Consider the following 20,947-nt stretch of genomic DNA (forward strand, 5'->3'; position numbering starts at 1 on the left):
ACTCCATAAGAAAATGCATGAATTTAAGAAGCAAGTAACATGTGTTTTGGTTAAGAACTTCATAAGAAAATGTATGAATTTAAGAAGCAAGTGACATGTATTTTGTTAAGAACTCCATAAAAAATTGTATGAATTTAAGAAGAAAGTAACGTGTATTTTAGTTAAGAACTCCATAAGAAAATGTATGAATTTAAGAAGCAAGTGACATGTATTTTGGTTAAGAACTAAAATGTATGAATTTAAGAAGAAAGTGACGTGTATTGTAGTTAAGAACTTCATAAGAAAATGTATGAATTTAAGAAGCAAGTGACATGTATTTTGGTTAAGAACTAAAATGTATGAATTTAAGAAGAAAGTAACCTGTATTGTAGTTAAGAACTCCATAAGAAAATGCATGAATTTAAGAAGCAAGTAACATGTATTTTGGTTAAGAACTCCATAAGAAAATGTGTGAATTTAAGAAGCAAATTACATGTATTTTGGTTAAGAACTCCATAAGAAAATGCATGAATTTAAGAAGCAAGTAACATGTATTTTGATTAAGAACTCCATAAGAAAATGTATGAATTTAAGAAGCAAGTGACATGTATTTTGGTTAAGAACTAAAATGTATGAATTTAAGAAGAAAGTAACGTGTATTTTAGTTAAGAACTCCATAAGAAAATGTATGAATTTAAGAAGCAAGTGACATGTATTTTGGTTAAGAACTAAAATGTATGAATTTAAGAAGCAAGTAACATGTATTTTGGTTAAGAACTCCATTAGAAAATGTACACATTTAAGAAGCAAGAAACATGTATTTTAGTTAAGAACTCCATAAGAAAATGCATGAATTTAAGACGCAAGTGACATGTACTTTGGTTAAGAACTCCATAAGAAAATGTATGAATTTAAGAAGCAAGTGACATGTATTTTAAATAAGAACTCCATAAGGAAATGCATGAATTTAAGAAGCGACATGTATTTTGGTTAAGAACTCCATAAGAAAATGCTTGAATTTAAGAAGCAAGTGACATGTATTTTGGTTAAGAACTCCATAAGAAAATGCATGAATTTTAGAAGCAAGTGACATGTATTTTAGTTAAGAACTCCATCAGAAAATGCATGAATTTAAGAAGCAAGTGACATGTATTTTGGTTAAGAACTCCATAAGAAAATGTATGAATTTAAGAAGCAAGTAACATGTATTTTAGTTAAGAACTCCATAAGAAAATGCATGAATTTAAGAAGCAAGTAACATGTGTTTTAGTTAAGAACTCCATAAGAAAATGCATGAATTTAAGAAGCAAGTAACATATATTTTAGTAAAGAACTCCATAAGAAAATGCATGAATTTAAGAAGCAAGTGACATGTATTTTGGTTAAGAACTCCTTAAGAAAATGCATGAATTTAAGAAGCAAGTAACATATATTTTAGTTAAGAACTCCATAAGAAAATGCATGAATTTAAGAAGCAAGTGACGTGTATTTTAGTAAAGAACTCCATAAGGAAATGCATGAATTTAAGAAGCAAGTGACGTGTATTTTAGTTAAGGACTCCATAAGAAAATGCATGAATTTAAGAAGCAAGTAACATATATTTTAGTTAAGAACTCCATAAGAAAATACATGAATTTAAGAAGCAAGTAACATATGTTTTAGTTAAGAACTCCATAAGAAAATGCATGAATTTAAGAAATAAGTAACATATGTTTTAGTTAAGAACTCCATAAGGAAATGCATGAATTTAAGAAGCAAGTGACGTGTATTTTGGTTAAGAACTCCATAAGAAAATGCATGAATTTAAGAAACAAGAAACATATATTTTAGTTAAGAACTCCATAAGAAAATGCATGAATTTAAGAAGCAAGTAACATATATTTTAGTAAAGAACTCCATAAGAAAATGCATGAATTTAAGAAGCAAGTGACATGTATTTTGGTTAAGAACTCCTTAAGAAAATGCATGAATTTAAGAAGCAAGTAACATATATTTTAGTTAAGAACTCCATAAGAAAATGCATGAATTTAAGAAGCAAGTGACGTGTATTTTAGTTAAGAACTCCATAAGAAAATGCATGAATTTAAGAAGCAAGTAACATATATTTTAGTTAAGAACTCCATAAGAAAATGCATGAATTTAAGAAGCAAGTGAAATGTATTTTGGTTAAGAACTAAAATGTATGAATTTAAGAAGCAAGTAGCGTGTATTTTAGTTAAGAACTCCATAAGAAAATGTATGAATTTAAGAAGCAAGTAAGAAGTATTTTGGTTAAGAACTCCATAAGAAAATGTATGAATTTAAGAAGCAAGTAACATGTATTTTAGTTAAGAACTCCATAAGAAAATGCATGAATTTAAGAAGTAAGTAACATGTATTTTGATTAAGAACTCCATAAGAAAATGTATGAATTTAAGAAGCAAGTGACATGTATTTTGGTTAAGAACTAAAATGTATGAATTTAAGAAGAAAGTAACGTGTATTGTAGTTAAGAACTCCATAAGAAAATGCATGCATTTAAGAAGCAAGTGACATGTATTTTGGTTAAGAACTCCATCAGAAAATGTATGAATTTAAGAAGCAAGTAACAAGTATTTTGGTTAAGAACTCCATAAAAAATTGTATGAATTTAAGAAGAAAGTAACGTGTATTTTAGTTAAGAACTCCATAAGAAAATGTATGAATTTAAGAAGCAAGTAACGTGTATTTTAGTTAAGAACTGCATAAGAAAATGTATGAATTTAAGAAGCAAGCGACGTGTATTTTGGTTAAGAACTAAAATGTATGAATTTAAGAAGAAAGTAACATGTATTTTGGTTAAGAACTCCATAAGAAAATGTATGAATTTAAGAAGCAAGTGACATGTATTTTGGTTAAGAACTAAAATGTATGAATTTAAGAAGAAAGTAACGTGTATTGTAGTTAAGAACTCCATAAGAAAATGCATGAATTTAAGAAGCAAGTGACATGTATTTTGGTTAAGAACTCCATAAGAAAATGCATGAATTTAAGAAGCAAGTAACAGGTATTTTGGTTAAGAACTCCATCAGAAAATGTATGAATTTAAGAAGCAAGTAACAAGTATTTTGGTTAAGAACTCCATAAAAAATTGTATGAATTTAAGAAGAAAGTAACGTGTATTTTAGTTAAGAACTCCATAAGAAAATGTATGAATTTAAGAAGCAAGTAACATATATTTTAGTAAAGAACTCCATAAGAAAATGCATGAATTTAAGAAGCAAGTGACATGTATTTTGGTTCAGAACTCCATAAGGAAATGCATGAATTTAAGAAGCAAGTGACGTGTATTTTAGTTAAGGACTCCATAAGAAAATGCATGAATTTAAGAAGCAAGTAACATATATTTTAGTTAAGAACTCCATAAGAAAATGCATGAATTTAAGAAATAAGTAACATATGTTTTAGTTAAGAACTCCATAAGGAAATGCATGAATTTAAGAAGCAAGTGACGTGTATTTTGGTTAAGAACTCCATAAGAAAATGCATGAATTTAAGAAACAAGAAACATATATTTTAGTTAAGAACTCCATAAGAAAATGCATGAATTTAAGAAGCAAGTAACATATATTTTAGTAAAGAACTCCATAAGAAAATGCATGAATTTAAGAAGCAAGTGACATGTATTTTGGTTAAGAACTCCTTAAGAAAATGCATGAATTTAAGAAGCAAGTAACATATATTTTAGTTAAGAACTCCATAAGAAAATGCATGAATTTAAGAAGCAAGTGACGTGTATTTTAGTTAAGAACTCCATAAGAAAATGCATGAATTTAAGAAGCAAGTAACATATATTTTAGTTAAGAACTCCATAAGAAAATGCATGAATTTAAGAAGCAAGTAACATATATTTTAGTTAAGAACTCCATAAGGAAATGCATGAATTTAAGAAGCAAGTGACATGTATTTTAGTAAAGAACTCCATCAGAAAATGCATGAATTTAAGAAGCAAGTAACATATATTTTAGTTAAGAACTCCATAAGAAAATGCATGAATTTAAGAAGCAAGTGACATGTATTTTAGTTAAGAACTCCATAAGGAAATGCATGAATTTAAGAAGCAAGTGAAATGTATTTTGGTTAAGAACTAAAATGTATGAATTTAAGAAGCAAGTAGCGTGTATTTTAGTTAAGAACTCCATAAGAAAATGTATGAATTTAAGAAGCAAGTAACAAGTATTTTGGTTAAGAACTCCATAAGAAAAAGTATGAATTTAAGAAGCAAGTGACATGTATTTTGGTTAAGAACTAAAATGTATGAATTTAAGAAGAAAGTAACGTGTATTTTAGTTAAGAACTCCATAAGAAAATGTATGAATTTAAGAAGCAAGTAACAAGTATTTTGGTTAAGAACTCCATAAGAAAATGTATGAATTTAAGAAGCAAGTAACATGTATTTTGGTTAAGAACTAAAATGTATGAATTTAAGAAGAAAGTAACGTGTATTTTAGTTAAGAACTCCATAAGAAAATGCATGAATTTAAGAAGTAAGTAACATGTATTTTGATTAAGAACTCCATAAGAAAATGTATGAATTTAAGAAGCAAGTGACATGTATTTTGGTTAAGAACTAAAATGTATGAATTTAAGAAGAAAGTAACGTGTATTTTAGTTAAGAACTCCATAAGAAAATGCATGAATTTAAGAAGTAAGTAACATGTATTTTGATTAAGAACTCCATAAGAAAATGTATGAATTTAAGAAGCAAGTGACATGTATTTTGGTTAAGAACTAAAATGTATGAATTTAAGAAGAAAGTAACGTGTATTTTAGTTAAGAACTCCATAAGAAAATGTATGAATTTAAGAAGCAAGTAACGTGTATTTTAGTTAAGAACTGCATAAGAAAATGTATGAATTTAAGAAGCAAGCGACGTGTATTTTGGTTAAGAACTAAAATGTATGAATTTAAGAAGAAAGTAACATGTATTTTGGTTAAGAACTCCATAAGAAAATGTATGAATTTAAGAAGCAAGTGACATGTATTTTGGTTAAGAACTAAAATGTATGAATTTAAGAAGAAAGTAACGTGTATTGTAGTTAAGAACTCCATAAGAAAATGCATGAATTTAAGAAGCAAGTGACATGTATTTTGGTTAAGAACTAAAATGTATGAATTTAAGAAGAAAGTAACGTGTATTGTAGTTAAGAACTCCATAAGAAAATGTATGAATTTAAGAAGCAAGTGACATGTATTTTGGTTAAGAACTAAAATGTATGAATTTAAGAAGAAAGTAACGTGTATTGTAGTTAAGAACTCCATAAGAAAATGCATGAATTTAAGAAGCAAGTGACATGTATTTTGGTTAAGAACTCCATAAGAAAATGCATGAATTTAAGAAGCAAGTAACATGTATTTTGGTTAAGAACTCCATCAGAAAATGTATGAATTTAAGAAGCAAGTAACAAGTATTTTGGTTAAGAACTCCATAAAAAATTGTATGAATTTAAGAAGAAAGTAACGTGTATTTTAGTTAAGAACTCCATAAGAAAATGTATGAATTTAAGAAGCAAGTAACGTGTATTTTAGTTAAGAACTGCATAAGAAAATGTATGAATTTAAGAAGCAAGCGATGTGTATTTTGGTTAAGAACTAAAATGTATGAATTTAAGAAGAAAGTAACATGTATTTTGGTTAAGAACTCCATAAGAAAATGTATGAATTTAAGAAGCAAGTGACATGTATTTTGGTTAAGAACTAAAATGTATGAATTTAAGAAGAAAGTAACATGTATTTTGGTTAAGAACTCCATAAGAAAATGTATGAATTTAAGAAGCAAGTGACATGTATTTTGGTTAAGAACTAAAATGTATGAATTTAAGAAGAAAGTAACGTGTATTGTAGTTAAGAACTCCATAAGAAAATGCATGAATTTAAGAAGCAAGTGACATGTATTTTGGTTAAGAACTCCATAAGAAAATGTATGAATTTAAGAAGCAAGTAACAAGTATTTTGTTAAGAACTCCATAAGAAAATGTATGAATTTAAGAAGCAAGTAACATGTATTTTGGTTAAGAACTCCATAAGAAAATGCATGAATTTAAGAAGCAAGTAACATATATTTTAGTTAAGAACTCCATAAGGAAATGCATGAATTTAAGAAGCAAGTGACATGTATTTTGGTTAAGAACTAAAATGTATGTATTTAAGAAGAAAGTAACATGTATTTTGGTTAAGAACTCCATAAGAAAATGTATGAATTTAAGAAGCAAGTGACATGTATTTTGGTTAAGAACTCCATAAGAAAATGTATGAATTTAAGAAGCAAGTAACAAGTATTTTGTTAAGAACTCCATAAGAAAATGTATGAATTTAAGAAGCAAGCGATGTGTATTTTGGTTAAGAACTAAAATGTATGAATTTAAGAAGAAAGTAACATGTATTTTGGTTAAGAACTCCATAAGAAAATGTATGAATTTAAGAAGCAAGTGACATGTATTTTGGTTAAGAACTAAAATGTATGAATTTAAGAAGAAAGTAACGTGTATTGTAGTTAAGAACTCCATAAGAAAATGCATGAATTTAAGAAGCAAGTGACATGTATTTTGGTTAAGAACTCCATAAGAAAATGTATGAATTTAAGAAGCAAGTAACAAGTATTTTGTTAAGAACTCCATAAGAAAATGTATGAATTTAAGAAGCAAGTAACATGTATTTTGGTTAAGAACTCCATAAGAAAATGCATGAATTTAAGAAGCAAGTAACATATATTTTAGTTAAGAACTCCGTAAGGAAATGCATGAATTTAAGAAGCAAGTGACATGTATTTTGGTTAAGAACTAAAATGTATGAATTTAAGAAGAAAGTAACGTGTATTTTAGTTAAGAACTCCATAAGGAAATGCATGAATTTAAGAAGCAAGTAACATGTATTTTAGTTAAGAACTGCATAAGAAAATGCATGAATTTAAGAAGCAAGTAACATGTATTTTAGTTGAGAACTCCATAAAAAAATGCATGAATTTTAGAAGCAAGTGACATGTATTTTGGTTAAGAACTCCATAAGAAAATGCATGAATTTAAGAAGCAAGTAACATATATTTTAGTTAAGAACTCCATAAGAAAATGCATGAATTTAAGACGCAAGTGACATGTACTTTGGTTAAGAACTCCATAAGAAAATGCTTGAATTTAAGAAGCAAGTGACGTGTATTTTGGTTAAGAACTCCATAAGAAAATGCATGAATTTAAGAAGCAAGTGACATGTATTTTGGTTAAGGCCATAAGAAAATGTATGAATTTAAGATGCAAGTGACATGTATTTTGGTTAAGAACTAAAATGTATGAATTTAAGAAGAAAGTAATATATATTTTAGTTAAGAACTCCATAAGGAAATGCATGAATTTAAGAAGCAAGTGACATGTATTTTGGTTAAGAACTCCATAAGAAAATGCATGAATTTAAGAAGCAAGTAACATGTATTTTGGTTAAGAATTCCATAAGAAAATGCATGAATTTAAGAAGCAAGTAACATGTATTTTAATTAAGAACTGCATAAGAAAATGCATGAATTTAAGAAGCAAGTAACATGTATTTTAGTTGAGAACTCCATAAAAAAAATGCATGAATTTTAGAAGCAAGTAACGTGTATTTTAGTTAAGAACTCCATAAGAAAATGCATGAATTTAAGAAGCAAGTAACATGTATTTTGATTAAGAACTCCATAAAAAAATGTATGAATTTAAGAAGCAAGTAACATGTATTTTAGTTAAGAACTCAACAAAAAAATGCATGAATTTAAGAAGCAAGTGACATGTATTTTAGTTAAGAACTCCATAAGAAAATGCATGAATTTAAGAAGCAAGTAACGTGTATTTTAGTTAAGAACTCCATAAGAAAATGCATGAATTTAAGAAGCAAGTGACATGTATTTTGGTTAAGAACTCCATAAGAAAATGCATGAATTTAAGAAGCAAGTGACATGTATTTTGGTTAAGAACTATAAGAAAATGCATGAATTTAAGAATCAAGTAACATGTATTTTAGTTAAGAACTCCATAAGAAAATGCATGAATTTAAGAAGCAAGTAACATGTATTTTGATTAAGAACTCCATAAGAAAATGTATGAATTTAAGAAGCAAGTAACATGTATTTTAGTTAAGAACTCCATAAGAAAATGCATGAATTTAAGAAGCAAGTAACATATATTTTAGTTAAGAACTCCATAAGGAAATGCATGAATTTAAGAAGCAAGTGACATGTATTTTAGTTAAGAACTCCATAAGAAAATGTATGAATTTAAGAAGCAAGTGACATGTATTTTGGTTAAGAACTCCATAAGAAAATGTATGAATTTAAGAAGCAAGTGACATGTATTTTGGTTAAGAACCAAAATGTATGAATTTTAGAAGAAAGTAACATGTATTTTGGTTAAGAACTCCATAAGAAAATGCTTGAATTTAAGTAGCAAGTGACATATATTTTAGTTAAGAACTCCATAAGGAAATGCATGAATTTAAGAAGCAAGCGACATGTACTTTGGTTAAGAACTCCATAAGAAAATGTATGAATTTAAGAAGCAAGTAACATGTATTTTAGTTAAGAACTCCATAAGAAAATGTATGAATTTAAGAAGCAAGTAACATGTATTTTAGTTAAGAACTCCATAAGAAAATGTATGAATTTAAGAAGCAAGTAACATGTATTTTAGTTAAGAACTCCATAAGAAAATGTATGAATTTAAGAAGCAAGTAACATGTATTTTGGTTAAGAACTCCATAAGAAAATGCATGAATTTAAGACGCAAGTGCCATGACAAACCTGCATGGGTCCAAAGGCGTCAGTGCGGTCCAACCTGAGGTGGAAGTGTTGCAGGTGTTTCAGAGCCACCTGCCAGGGCATGTACTCCACTTCTCTATGAAGGAACCTGGTGGTGCTGAGAGCCAGAGTCAGGTCCACCATCTTGGCTCTGCAACAAAGGAGGAGAAAGCAGACTTTAGTCCACATGACTCCAGGCTGCTGTAGAGTGAGCGTGATGGACCTGGCCAGGTTGAAAGCATCATCGATTATCTGCGCTCGGTTGATGACTGGAATGTCCTGCAAGGAGATAAACATTCAGTCAAAATGGTTTGGGGTAGGTAGCGCCACCGCCTGGTCGGAGAGTCGCACCTGATGCTGCGAGTCCAGCTTGGCCAGGAGGCGCTCCCAGTTGTGAGCGTCGTAGTTGACCCTGTAGAAGCCCACCATGTTGATGTTGGCCAGCAGCCACTCATCAGGACCCAGAGCCATGGCCGGGTTTGTGTCTGGTGGTCATGCACACAATAACACCGCTGGCATTTCAGCAAATTCTAGATAGAAGTATGTTAACTTTTTTTTACGTTAGCATGCTAATGATTTTTGCTAGCACTTTAGCTAATTTTGTTTGTTTAAACCGAAATATCATGACTGTTGATACTTGGCACCATCTTAGAAGTATGCTTACTCATCCTACTTTAGCATGCTAGCATTTGAGCAAATTCTAGATAGAAGTATGTTAACCTTTTTTTACGTTAGCATGCTAACGATTTATGCTAGCACTTTAGCTAATTTTGTTTGTTTAAACCTAAATATCATGACTGTTGATACTTGGCACCATCTTAGAAGTATGCTTACTCATCCTACGTTAGCATGCTAGCATTTTAGCAAATTCTAGATAGAAGTATGTTAACCTTTTTTTACGTTACCATGCTAATGATTTTTGCTAGCACTTTAGCTAATTTTGTTTGTTTAAACCTAAAAATCATGACTGTTGATACTTGGCACCATCTTAGAAGTATGCTTACTCATCCTACTTTAGCATGCTAGCATTTTAGCAAATTCTAGATAGAAGTATGTTAACCTTTTTTCACGTTAGCATGCTAATGATTTTTGCTAGCACTTTAGCTAATTTTGTTTGTTTAAACCTAAATATCATGACTGTTGATACTTGGCACCATCCTAGAAGTATGCTTACTCATCCTACGTTAGCATGCTAGCATTTTAGCAAATTCTAGATCGAAGTATGTTAACCTTTTTTTATGTTAGCATGCTAACAATGTATGCTAGCACTTTAGCTAATTTTGTTTGTTTAAACCTAAATATCATGACTGTTGATACTTGGCACCATCTTAGAAGTATGCTTACTCATCCTACTTTAGCATGCTAGCATTTTAGCAAATTCTAGATAGAAGTATGTTAACCTTTTTTTACGTTAGCATGCTAACGATTTATGCTAGCACTTTAGCTAATTTTGTTTGTTTAAACCTAAATATCATGACTGTTGATACTTGGCACCATCTTAGAAGTATGCTTACTCATCCTACTTTAGCATGCTAGCATTTGAGCAAATTCTAGATAGAAGTATGTGAACCTTTTTTACGTTAGCATGCTAACAACTTATGCTAGCACTTTAGATATATATATATTTTTAAACCTAAATATCATGACTGTTGATACTTGGCACCATCCTAGAAGTATGCTTACTCATCCTACGTTAGCATGCTAGCATTTTAGCAAATTCTAGATAGAAGTATGTTAACCTTTTTTACGTTAGCATGCTAACGATTTATGCTAGCACTTATGATATATATATTTTTTAAAACCTAAATATCATGACTGTTGATACTTGGCACCATCTTAGAAGTATGCTTACTCATCCTACGTTAGCAAGCTAGCATTTTAGCAAATTCTAGATAGAAGTATGTTAACCTTTTTTACGTTAGCATTCTAGCGATTTATGCTAGCACTTTAGATATATATATTTTTTAAAACCTAAATATCATGACTGTTGATACTGGGCACCATCCTAGAAGTATGCTTACTCATCCTACGTTAGCATGCTAGCATTTTAGCAAATTCTAGATCGAAGTATGTTAACCTTTTTTTTACGTTAGCATGCTAACAATGTATGCTAGCACTTTAGCTAATTTTGTTTGTTTAAACCTAAATATCATGACTGTTGATACTTGGCACCATCTTAGAAGTATGCTTACTCATCCTACTTTAACATGCTAGCATTTTAGCAAATTCTAGATAGAAGTATGTTAACCTGTTCTTACATTAGCATGCTAACGATTTATACCAGCACTTTAGCTAATTTTGTTTGTTTAAACCTAAATATCATGACTGTTGATACTTGGCACCATCTTAGAAGTATGCTTACTCATCCTACTTTAACATGCTAGCATTTTAGCAAATTCTAGATAGAAGTATGTTAACCTGTTCTTACATTAGCATGCTAACGATTTATACCAGCACTTTAGCTAATTTTGTTTGCTTAAACCTAAAAATCATTGATTTTGATACTTTGGCACCATCTTAAAAATATGCCAACTCAACCTACATTAGCATGCTAGCATTTTATGCTAGTATTTTAGTTAATGTTGTTTTTTTAAACTGAAATATCATGACTGTTGATACTTAGCATCATCTTAGAAGTATACCAACTCATCATACATTAGCATGCTAAAATGTTTTGCTAGCATTTTAGTTAAAGTTGTTCTTTTAAACTGAAATATCAAGGCTATCGATACTTGGCACCATCTTAGAAGTATGCTAACTCATCCTACCCTAGCATGCTAACATTTTATGCTAGAATTGTAGCTGATTTTGTTCATTTATACCCAAATATCATAGCTTTTGATACTTGGCGCCATCTTAGAAGTATACTAACTATTCTTGCGTTAGCATGCTAACAATTTCTGTTAGCTTCTAGCTAATTTTGTTCGTTTAAACCTAAAAAATCATGGATTTTGATACCTCGCACCATCTTAGAAGTATGCTAACTCATCTCAACTTAGCATGCTAACATTGTATGCTAGCATTTTAGCTAATTTTGTTTGTTTAAACCTAAAAATCATTGATTTTGATACTTTGGCGCCCTCTTAGAAGTATGCTAACCTCTCTAAACTAGGCTAAACTTTTATGTTAGAAGTTTTGCAAATTGTATTAGTTTAAATCTAAAAATCATGACTTTCGATACTTGGCGCCCTCTTAGAAGTATGGCAAACTTTTCCTCCTCATTTCCTCATGAAATAGCCTACCGCTCTTATTGAGAAGCCAGTACTGGCTAGCAACCTCGCCATTTTTCATCCACGTAACGGGAACAAACCACTCGTAACTGAAGGGACACACAAACGCATGGTGACGTACACTCATCACAATATGACGTGTATGACAAGACGCATGAAGTCTCCCCTTACTTGAACTCCGAAGGTCTCTTCACCTCCGTGTCGGGGTCCAACAAGAAGTGTCCCTGGAAGAGAGTCCCGGTCTGGGTGTCGATGGTGACCACAGGGAAGCCCATCTGGAGGATCCAGCGATTCATGATGGCCTCCACTGAGTGAGGCAGAGTCAGGCCGGCTTTCTCTACCGCCTCGTTACAAGACCAGAAGGGAAATATTCACATTATTAATATTATTATACAACACAATCGTTAGCATTCTAATATTAGCATGCTAATTTTATGCTAACTTTGCAGGTACACACCTCAGCGTCAATTCCGTTAAATATGTTCTTACTTGATGATTGATGCTTGTTAGCATGCTATGCTAGCTTTTGTTTTTGTTTTTTAGCTAATTTTGTAGGTTTACACCTCAGTCGTATTTTGGTACTTGATGGATGCTAACGTTAGCATGCTAGCATTTCAAACCAAAAAAATTCAGGTACACACCTCAGAGTAATATATTTTGGTTAGTGTTTAAAGGGGGAGGAGTGAGCCAGTGTAGCGTACAATGGCTCTTCAGTGCAGCAACATAATCCAGGTGTTATTAGCGTGTCATAAGTAAACATTTTTATATGCGTTATTCAGCTTTTTTTTTTGGTAGAAAAAAACAGTTTTTACCTATAACATTTTTTCTGCAGAAAACATCTCATTGTGCATTATTATTATTATTATTATTATTATTATTATTATTGTTATTATTTGTAGGTGCATTATGTAAGAATTAAACATGAAGTCTGCACTATAAGCATCTGGAACTGAATCTAATCTAATAATTGCATCTAGCGTGTCATAAAAATACATTTTTATACGCCTTAATCAGCATTTGGGGGATATTTTTGGTTGACATTTTTTTTTTTACCAAGAACAGGTTTTTGTTAAAAAAAAATAGGCAATTTTTTTCCACATCTTATTGTGCATTATTATTATAATGATGTGTATTATTTTAGGATTACACATGAAGTCTGCACTATAAGGATCTGAGACTGAATTCAATCTAATAATTGCAACATTAGCGTGTCATAAAAAGATATTTGTATGGGTGTCATTCAGCATTTATGAATTTGGAGATATTTTTGGTCAAAACTTCTTGTTTTTTACTTAGAATATTTTTCTTCCGAAAAAAACATGAATTTTTTTCTGCAGAATAGACATCTCCTGATGAATTATTATTATTATTATTATTATTATTAAGTGTAATATCTAAGGAGTAAACCTGAAGTTGGCGCCTTACGGTTTCTGAACCTAAATTACTTTTTGTCCAAAACTCACTATATTACTTTTTGCCCAAAACACATTTTCATTTAATTTTTTTGTCCTAAACTCATTGTATTACTTTGTTTTGTCCTAGACTCATTTTATTACTTTTTTTTGTCCAAAACTCACTATATTAATTTTTGCCCAAAACCTTTTTTTTTTTTTTTTTTACTTTTTTTGTCCAAAACTCACTTTATGACTTTTTTTGTCCAAAACTCACTATATTACTTTTTGCCCAAAACACATTTTTATTTACTTTTTTTGTCCTAAACTCATTGTATTACTTTGTTTTGTCCTAAACTCATTTCATTACTTTTTTTTGTCCAAAACTCACTATATAAATTTTTGCCCAAAACCTTTTTTTTTATTTTTTTTATACTTTTTTTTGTCCTAAACTCATTTTATTACTTTTTTTGGCCAAAACTCACTATATTACTTTTTTTTGTCCAAAACTCATTTTATCACTTTTTTGTCCTAAACTCATTTTATCACTTTTTTTGTCCAAAACTCACTATATTACTTTTTTTTGTCCAAAACTCATTCTATGACTTTGTTTGTCCTAAACTCATTTTATGACTTTCTTTGACTTTCTTTGCCCAAAACTATTTTTTTTACTTTTTTTGAACTAAACTAATTTTATTACTTTTTTTGTCCTAAACTCATTGTATTACTTTTTTTGTCCAAAATTCACTATATTACTTTTTTTTGTCCAAAACTAATTTTATGACTTTGTTTGTCCTAAACTCAATTTATGACTTTCTTTGCCCAAAATTATTTTTTCTTTTTTACTTGTTTTGTCCTAAACTCATTTTATTACTTTTTTTGTCCTAAACTCATTTTATTACTTTTTTGTCTAAAACTCACAATATTACTTTTTGTCCAAAACTCATCATATTCTTTTTTTGTCCTAAACACATTTTATTACTTTTTTTGTCCAAAACTCACTATATTATTTTTTCCCCAAACTTATTATATTATTGTTTTTATTCAAAACTCATGTTATCACTTTTTTGTCCAAAACTCATTGTATTACTTTTCTTTGTCCAAAACTCACTAAAATACTTGTTTTTGTCCAAAACTCAATATAAGATTTTTTTGTGCAAAACTCACTATATTATTATTTTTTTGTCCAAAACTCACTATATTACTTTTTTTGGTCCAAAACTCACTATATTACTTTTTTGTCCCAAACTCATTTTATTACTTTTTTTTGTCCAAAACTCGCTATATTCCTTTTTTGTCCAAAACTCACTATATTACATTTTTGTCCAAAACTCACTATATTACTTGTTTTTGTCCAAAACTCACTGTATTACTTTTTTTGTCCAAAACTCACGATATATTACTTTTTTGTCCAAAACTCACTATATTAATTTTTTTTGTCCAAAACTCACTATATTACTTTTTTTTTGTCCAAAACTCACTATATAACTTTTTTGTCCCAAACTCATTTTATTCCTTTTTTTGTCCAAAACTCACTATATTACTTTTTTGTCCAAAACTCACTATATTACTTTTTTGTCCAAAACTCACTATGTTACATTTTTGTCCAAAACTCACTATATTACTTGTTTTTGTCCAAAACTCACTATATTACTTTTTTGTCCCAAACTCATTTTATTACTTTTTTTGTCCAAAATTCACTATATTACTTTTTTGTCCAAAACTCACTATATTACTTTTTTTGTCCAAAACTCATTATATTACTTTTTTTGGTCCAAAACTCACTATATTACTTTTTTGTCCCAAACTCATTTCATTACTTTTTTTTTGTCCCAAACCCACTATATTACTTTTTGTCCAAAACTCACTATATTCCTTTTTTTGTCCAAAACTCACAATATTCAATTTTTGTCCAAAACTTACTATATTACTTGTTTTTGTCCAAAACTCACTATATTACTTTTTTTGTTCCAAACTCATTTTATTACTTGTTTGTCCAAAACTCACTATATTACTTTTTTGTCCAAAACTCACTATATTACATTTTTGTCCAAAACTCACTATATTACTTGTTTTTGTCCAAAACTCACTATATTACTTTTTTTGTACAAAACTCACTATATTACTTTTTTTGTCCAAAACTCACTATATTACTTTTTTGTCCCAAACTCATTTTATTACTTTTTTGTCCAAAACTCACTATATTACTTTTTTGTCCCAAACTCATTTTATTACTTTTTTGTCCAAAGCTCACTATGTTACATTTTTGTCCAAAACTCACTATATTACTTGTTTTTGTCCAAAACTCACTATATTACTTTTTTTTGTCCAAAACTCACTATATTACTTTTTTGTCCCAAACTCATTTTATTACTTTTTTTGGTCCAAAATTCACTATATTACTTTTTTTGTACAAAACTCACTATATTACTTTTTTTTGTCCAAAACTCAGTATATTACTTTTTTTGTACAAAACTCACTATATTACTTTTTTTGTCCAAAACTCAGTATATTACTTGTTTTGGTCCAAAACTCACTATATTACTTGTTTGTCCTAAACTCAGTTTATTCCTTTTTTTTGTCCAAAACTCACTATATTACTTTTTTTGTCCAAAACTCGCTATATTACTTGTTTTTGTCCAAAACTCACTATATTACTTTTTTTGTAACGAGGATGTCGTTGTGGCTTGTGCAGCCCTTTGAGACACTTGTGATTTAGGGCTATATAAATAAAGATTGATTGATTGATTGATTGATATTACTTTTTTGTCCAAAACTCACTATATTACTTTTTTTGTCCAAAACTCACTATATTACATTTTTGTCCAAAACTCACTATATTACTTGTTTTTGTCCAAAACTCACTATATTACTTTTTTTGTACAAAACTCACTATATTACTTTTTTTGTCCAAAACTCACTATATTACTTTTTTTGTCCAAAACTCAGTATATTACTTGTTTTGGTCCAAAACTCACTATATTACTTGTTTTTGTCCAAAACTCACTATATTACTTTTTTTGTGTCCAAAACTTACTATATTACTTTTTTTGTCCAAAACTCACTATATTACTTTTTTTGTGTCCAAAACTCGCTATATTACTTTTTTTTGTCCAAAACTCACTATATTACTTTTTTGTCTAAAACTCACTATATTAATTATTTTTTCTCCAAAACTCACTATATTACTTTTTTTGGTCCCAAACTCACTATATTACTTTTTTGTCCCAAACTCAGTATATTCATTTTTTTTGTCCAAAACTCACTATATTACTTTTTTGTCCAAAACTCACTATATTAATTTTTTTTGTCCAAAACTCAATATATTATTATTTTTTGGTCCAAAACTCACTATATTACTTTTTTGTCCAAAACTCACTGTAGTATTTTTTTTTGTCCAAAACTCACTATATTACTTTTTTGTCCCAAACTCATTTTATTACATTTTTTTTGTCCAAAATTCACTATATTACTTTTTTGTCCAAAACTCACTATATTACTTTTTTTGTCCAAAACTCACTATATTACTTTTTTTGGTCCAAAACTCACTATATTACTTTTTTGGCCCAAACTAATTTTATTACTTTTTTTGTCCCAAACTCACTATATTACTTTTTGTCCAAAACTCACTATATTCCTTTTTTTGTCCAAAACTCACAATATTCCTTTTTTGTCCAAAACTTACTATATTACTTGTTTTTGTCCAAAACTCACTATATTACTTTTTTGTCCCAAACTCATTTTATTACTTGTTTGTCCAAAACTCACTATATTACTTTTTTGTCCAAAACTCACTATATTACATTTTTGTCCAAAACGCACTATATTACTTTTTTGTCCAAAACTCACTATATTACATTTTTGTCCAAAACTCACTATATTACTTGTTTTTGTCCAAAACTCACTATATTACCTTTTTTGTACAAAACTCACTATATTACTTTTTTTGTCCAAAACTCACTATATTACTTTTTTGTCCCAAACTCATTTTATTACTTTTTTGTCCAAAACTCACTATATTACTTTTTTGAACAAAACTCACTATATTACTTTTTTTGTCCAAAGCTCACTATGTTACATTTTTGTCCAAAACTCACTATATTACTTGTTTTTGTCCAAAACTCACTATATTACTTTTTTTTGTCCAAAACTCACTATATTACTTTTTTGTCCCAAACTCATTGTATTACTTTTTTTTGTCCAAAACTCACTATATTACTTTTTTTGTCCAAAACTCACTATATTACTTTTTTTGGTCCAAAACTCACTATATTACTTTTTTGTCCCAATTTCATTTTATTACTTTTTTTGGTCCCAAACTCACTATATTACTTTTTTGTCCAAAACTCACTATATTCCTATTTTTGTCCAAAACTCACAATATTACATTTTTGTCCAAAACTCACTATATTACTTGTTTTTGTCCAAAACTCACTATATTACTTTTTTGTCCCAAACTCATTTTATTACTTTTTTGTCCAAAACTCACTATATTCCTATTTTTGTCCAAAACTCACAATATTACATTTTTGTCCAAAACTCACTTTATTACTTGTTTTTGTCCAAAACTCACTATATCACTTTTTTTGTACAAAACTCACTATATTACTTTTTTGGTCCACAACTCAGTATATTACTTGTTTGTCCTAAACTCAGTTTATTCCTTTTTTTTTTGTCCAAAACTCACTATATTACTTTTTTGTCCAAAACTCGCTATATTACATTTTTTTCCAAAACTCACTATATTACTTGTTTTTGTCCAAAACTCACTATATTACTTTTTTGTGTCCAAAACTTACTATATTACTTTTTTTTGTCCAAAACTCACTATATTACTTTTTTGTCTAAAACTCACTATATTAATTATTTTTTCTCCAAAACTCACTATATTACTTTTTTTGGTCCCAAACTCACTATATTACTTTTTTGTCCCAAACTCAGTATATTCATTTTTTTTGTCCAAAACTCACTATATTACTTTTTTGTCCAAAACTCACTATATTAATTTTTTTTGTCCAAAACTCACTATATTATTATTTTTTGGTCCAAAACTCACTATATTACTTTTTTGTCCAAAACTCACTGTAGTATTTTTTTTTGTCCAAAACTCACTATATTACTTTTTTGTCCCAAACTCATTTTATTACTTTTTTTTGGTCCAAAACTCACTGCATTACTTTTTGTCCAAAACTCACTATATTACTTTTTTTGTCCAAAACTCACTGCATTACTTTTTGTCCAAAACTCACTATATTACTTTTTTGTCCAAAACTCACTGTATTACTTTTTTGTCCAAAACTCACTATATTACTTTTTTGTCCCAAACTCATTGTATTACTTTTTTTTGTCCAAAACTCACTATATTACTTTTTTTGTCCAAAACTCACTATATTACTTTTTTGGGTCCAAAACTCACTATATTACTTTTTTGTCCCAATTTCATTTTATTACTTTTTTTGGTCCCAAACTCACTATATTACTTTTTTGTCCAAAACTCACTATATTCCTATTTTTGTCCAAAACTCACAATATTACATTTTTGTCCAAAACTCACTATATTACTTGTTTTTGTCCAAAACTCACTATATTACTTTTTTGTCCCAAACTCATTTTATTACTTTTTTGTCCAAAACTCACTATATTCCTATTTTTGTCCAAAACTCACAATATTACATTTTTGTCCAAAACTCACTATATTACTTGTTTTTGTCCAAAACTCACTATATTCCTTTTTTTGTCTAAAACTCACTATATTAATTTGTTTTTGTCCAAAACTCACTATATTACTTTTTTTGGTCCCAAACTCAGTATATTCCTTTTTTGTCCCAAACTCAGTATATTCCTTTTTTTGTCCAAAACTCACTATATTACTTTTTTGTCCAAAACTCACTATATTAATTTTTTTTGTCCAAAACTCACTATATTATTTTTTTTGGGTCCAAAACTCACTATATTACTTTTTTGTCCCAAACTCATTTTATTACTTTTTTTTGGTCCAAAACTCACTATATTACTTTTTTTGGTCCAAAACTCACTATATTACTTTTTTGTCCCAAACTCGTTTTATTACTTTTTTTGTCCAAAACTCACTATATTACTTTTTTGTCCAAAACTCACTATATTACTTGTTTTTGTCCAAAACTCACTATGTTACTTTTTGTTGTCCAAAACTCACTATATTACTTTTTTGTCCAAAACTCACTATATTACTTGTTTTTGTCCAAAACTCACTATGTTACTTTTTGTTGTCCAAAACTCACTATATTACTTTTTTGTCCCAAACTCATTTTATTAATTTTTTTTGTCCAAAACTCACTATATTACTTTTTTTGGTCCAAAACTCACTATATTACTTTTTTGTCCCAAACTCGTTTTATTACTTTTTTTTGTCCAAAACTCACTATATTACTTTTTTGTCCAAAACTCACTATATTACTTGTTTTTGTCCAAAACTCACTGTTACTTTTTGTTGTCCAAAACTCACTATATTACTTTTTTTGTCCAAAACTCACTATATTACTTTATTTGGTCCAAAACTCACTATATTACTTTTTTGTCCCAATTTCATTTTATTACTTTTTTTTGTCCAAAACTCACTATATTACTTTTTTGTCCAAAACTCACTATATTCCTATTTTTGTCCAAAACTCACAATATTACATTTTTGTCCAAAACTCACTATATTACTTTTTTGTCCCAAACTCATTTTATTACTTTTTTGTCCAAAACTCACTATATTACTTTTTTTGTACAAAACTCACTATATTACTTTTTTGGTCCACAACTCAGTATATTACTTGTTTTGGTCCAAAACTCACTATATTACTTGTTTGTCCTAAACTCAGTTTATTCCTTTTTTTTGTCCAAAACTCACTATATTACTTTTTTGTCCAAAACTCGCTATATTACATTTTTGTCCAAAACTCACTATATTACTTGTTTTTGTCCAAAACTCACTATATTACTTTTTTGTGTCCAAAACTTACTATATTACTTTTTTTTGTCCAAAACTCACTATATTACTTTTTTGTCTAAAACTCACTATATTAATAATTTTTTCTCCAAAACTCACTATATTACTTTTTTTGGTCCCAAACTCACTATATTACTTTTTCGTCCCAAACTCAGTATATTCATTTTTTTTGTCCAAAACTCACTATATTACTTTTTTGTCCAAAACTCACTATATTAATTTTTTTTGTCCAAAACTCACTATATTATTATTTGTTGGTCCAAAACTCACTATATTACTTTTTTGTCCAAAACTCACTGTATTATTATTTTTTTGTCCAAAACTCACTATATTACTTTTTTGTCCCAAACTCATTTTATTACTTTTTTTTTGGTCCAAAACTCACTGCATTACTTTTTTGTCCAAAACTCACTGCATTACTTTTTGTCCAAAACTCACTATATTACTTTTTTGTCCCAAACTCATTTTATTACTTTTTTGTCCAAAACTCACTATATTACTTTTTTTGTACAAAACTCACTATATTACTTTTTTGGTCCACAACTCAGTATATTACTTGTTTTGGTCCAAAACTCACTATATTACTTGTTTGTCCTAA

The 20,947-nt window shown here is 28.8% G+C and overlaps 1 protein-coding gene across 1 annotated transcript in view; it reads right to left on the reverse strand.

Moving 5' to 3' along the window:
• LOC133608258 (aminopeptidase Ey-like) overlaps positions 1-20,947 on the reverse strand; it is a 67,199-nt gene that overhangs the window by 10,713 nt on the left and 35,539 nt on the right. The window contains exons 10-14 of the mRNA XM_061963466.1: positions 12,157-12,329; positions 11,998-12,074; positions 9,107-9,240; positions 8,979-9,034; positions 8,759-8,906 (exon numbers count right to left, since the gene is read on the reverse strand). Of these exons, the coding sequence (XP_061819450.1) occupies positions 8,759-8,906; positions 8,979-9,034; positions 9,107-9,240; positions 11,998-12,074; positions 12,157-12,329 (588 nt within the window). The remainder of the gene's footprint in view (positions 1-8,758; positions 8,907-8,978; positions 9,035-9,106; positions 9,241-11,997; positions 12,075-12,156; positions 12,330-20,947) is intronic.

Source organism: Nerophis lumbriciformis, linkage group LG06 (genome assembly GCF_033978685.3).
Source record: "Nerophis lumbriciformis linkage group LG06, RoL_Nlum_v2.1, whole genome shotgun sequence".
Taxonomy (NCBI): Eukaryota; Metazoa; Chordata; class Actinopteri; order Syngnathiformes; family Syngnathidae; genus Nerophis; species Nerophis lumbriciformis.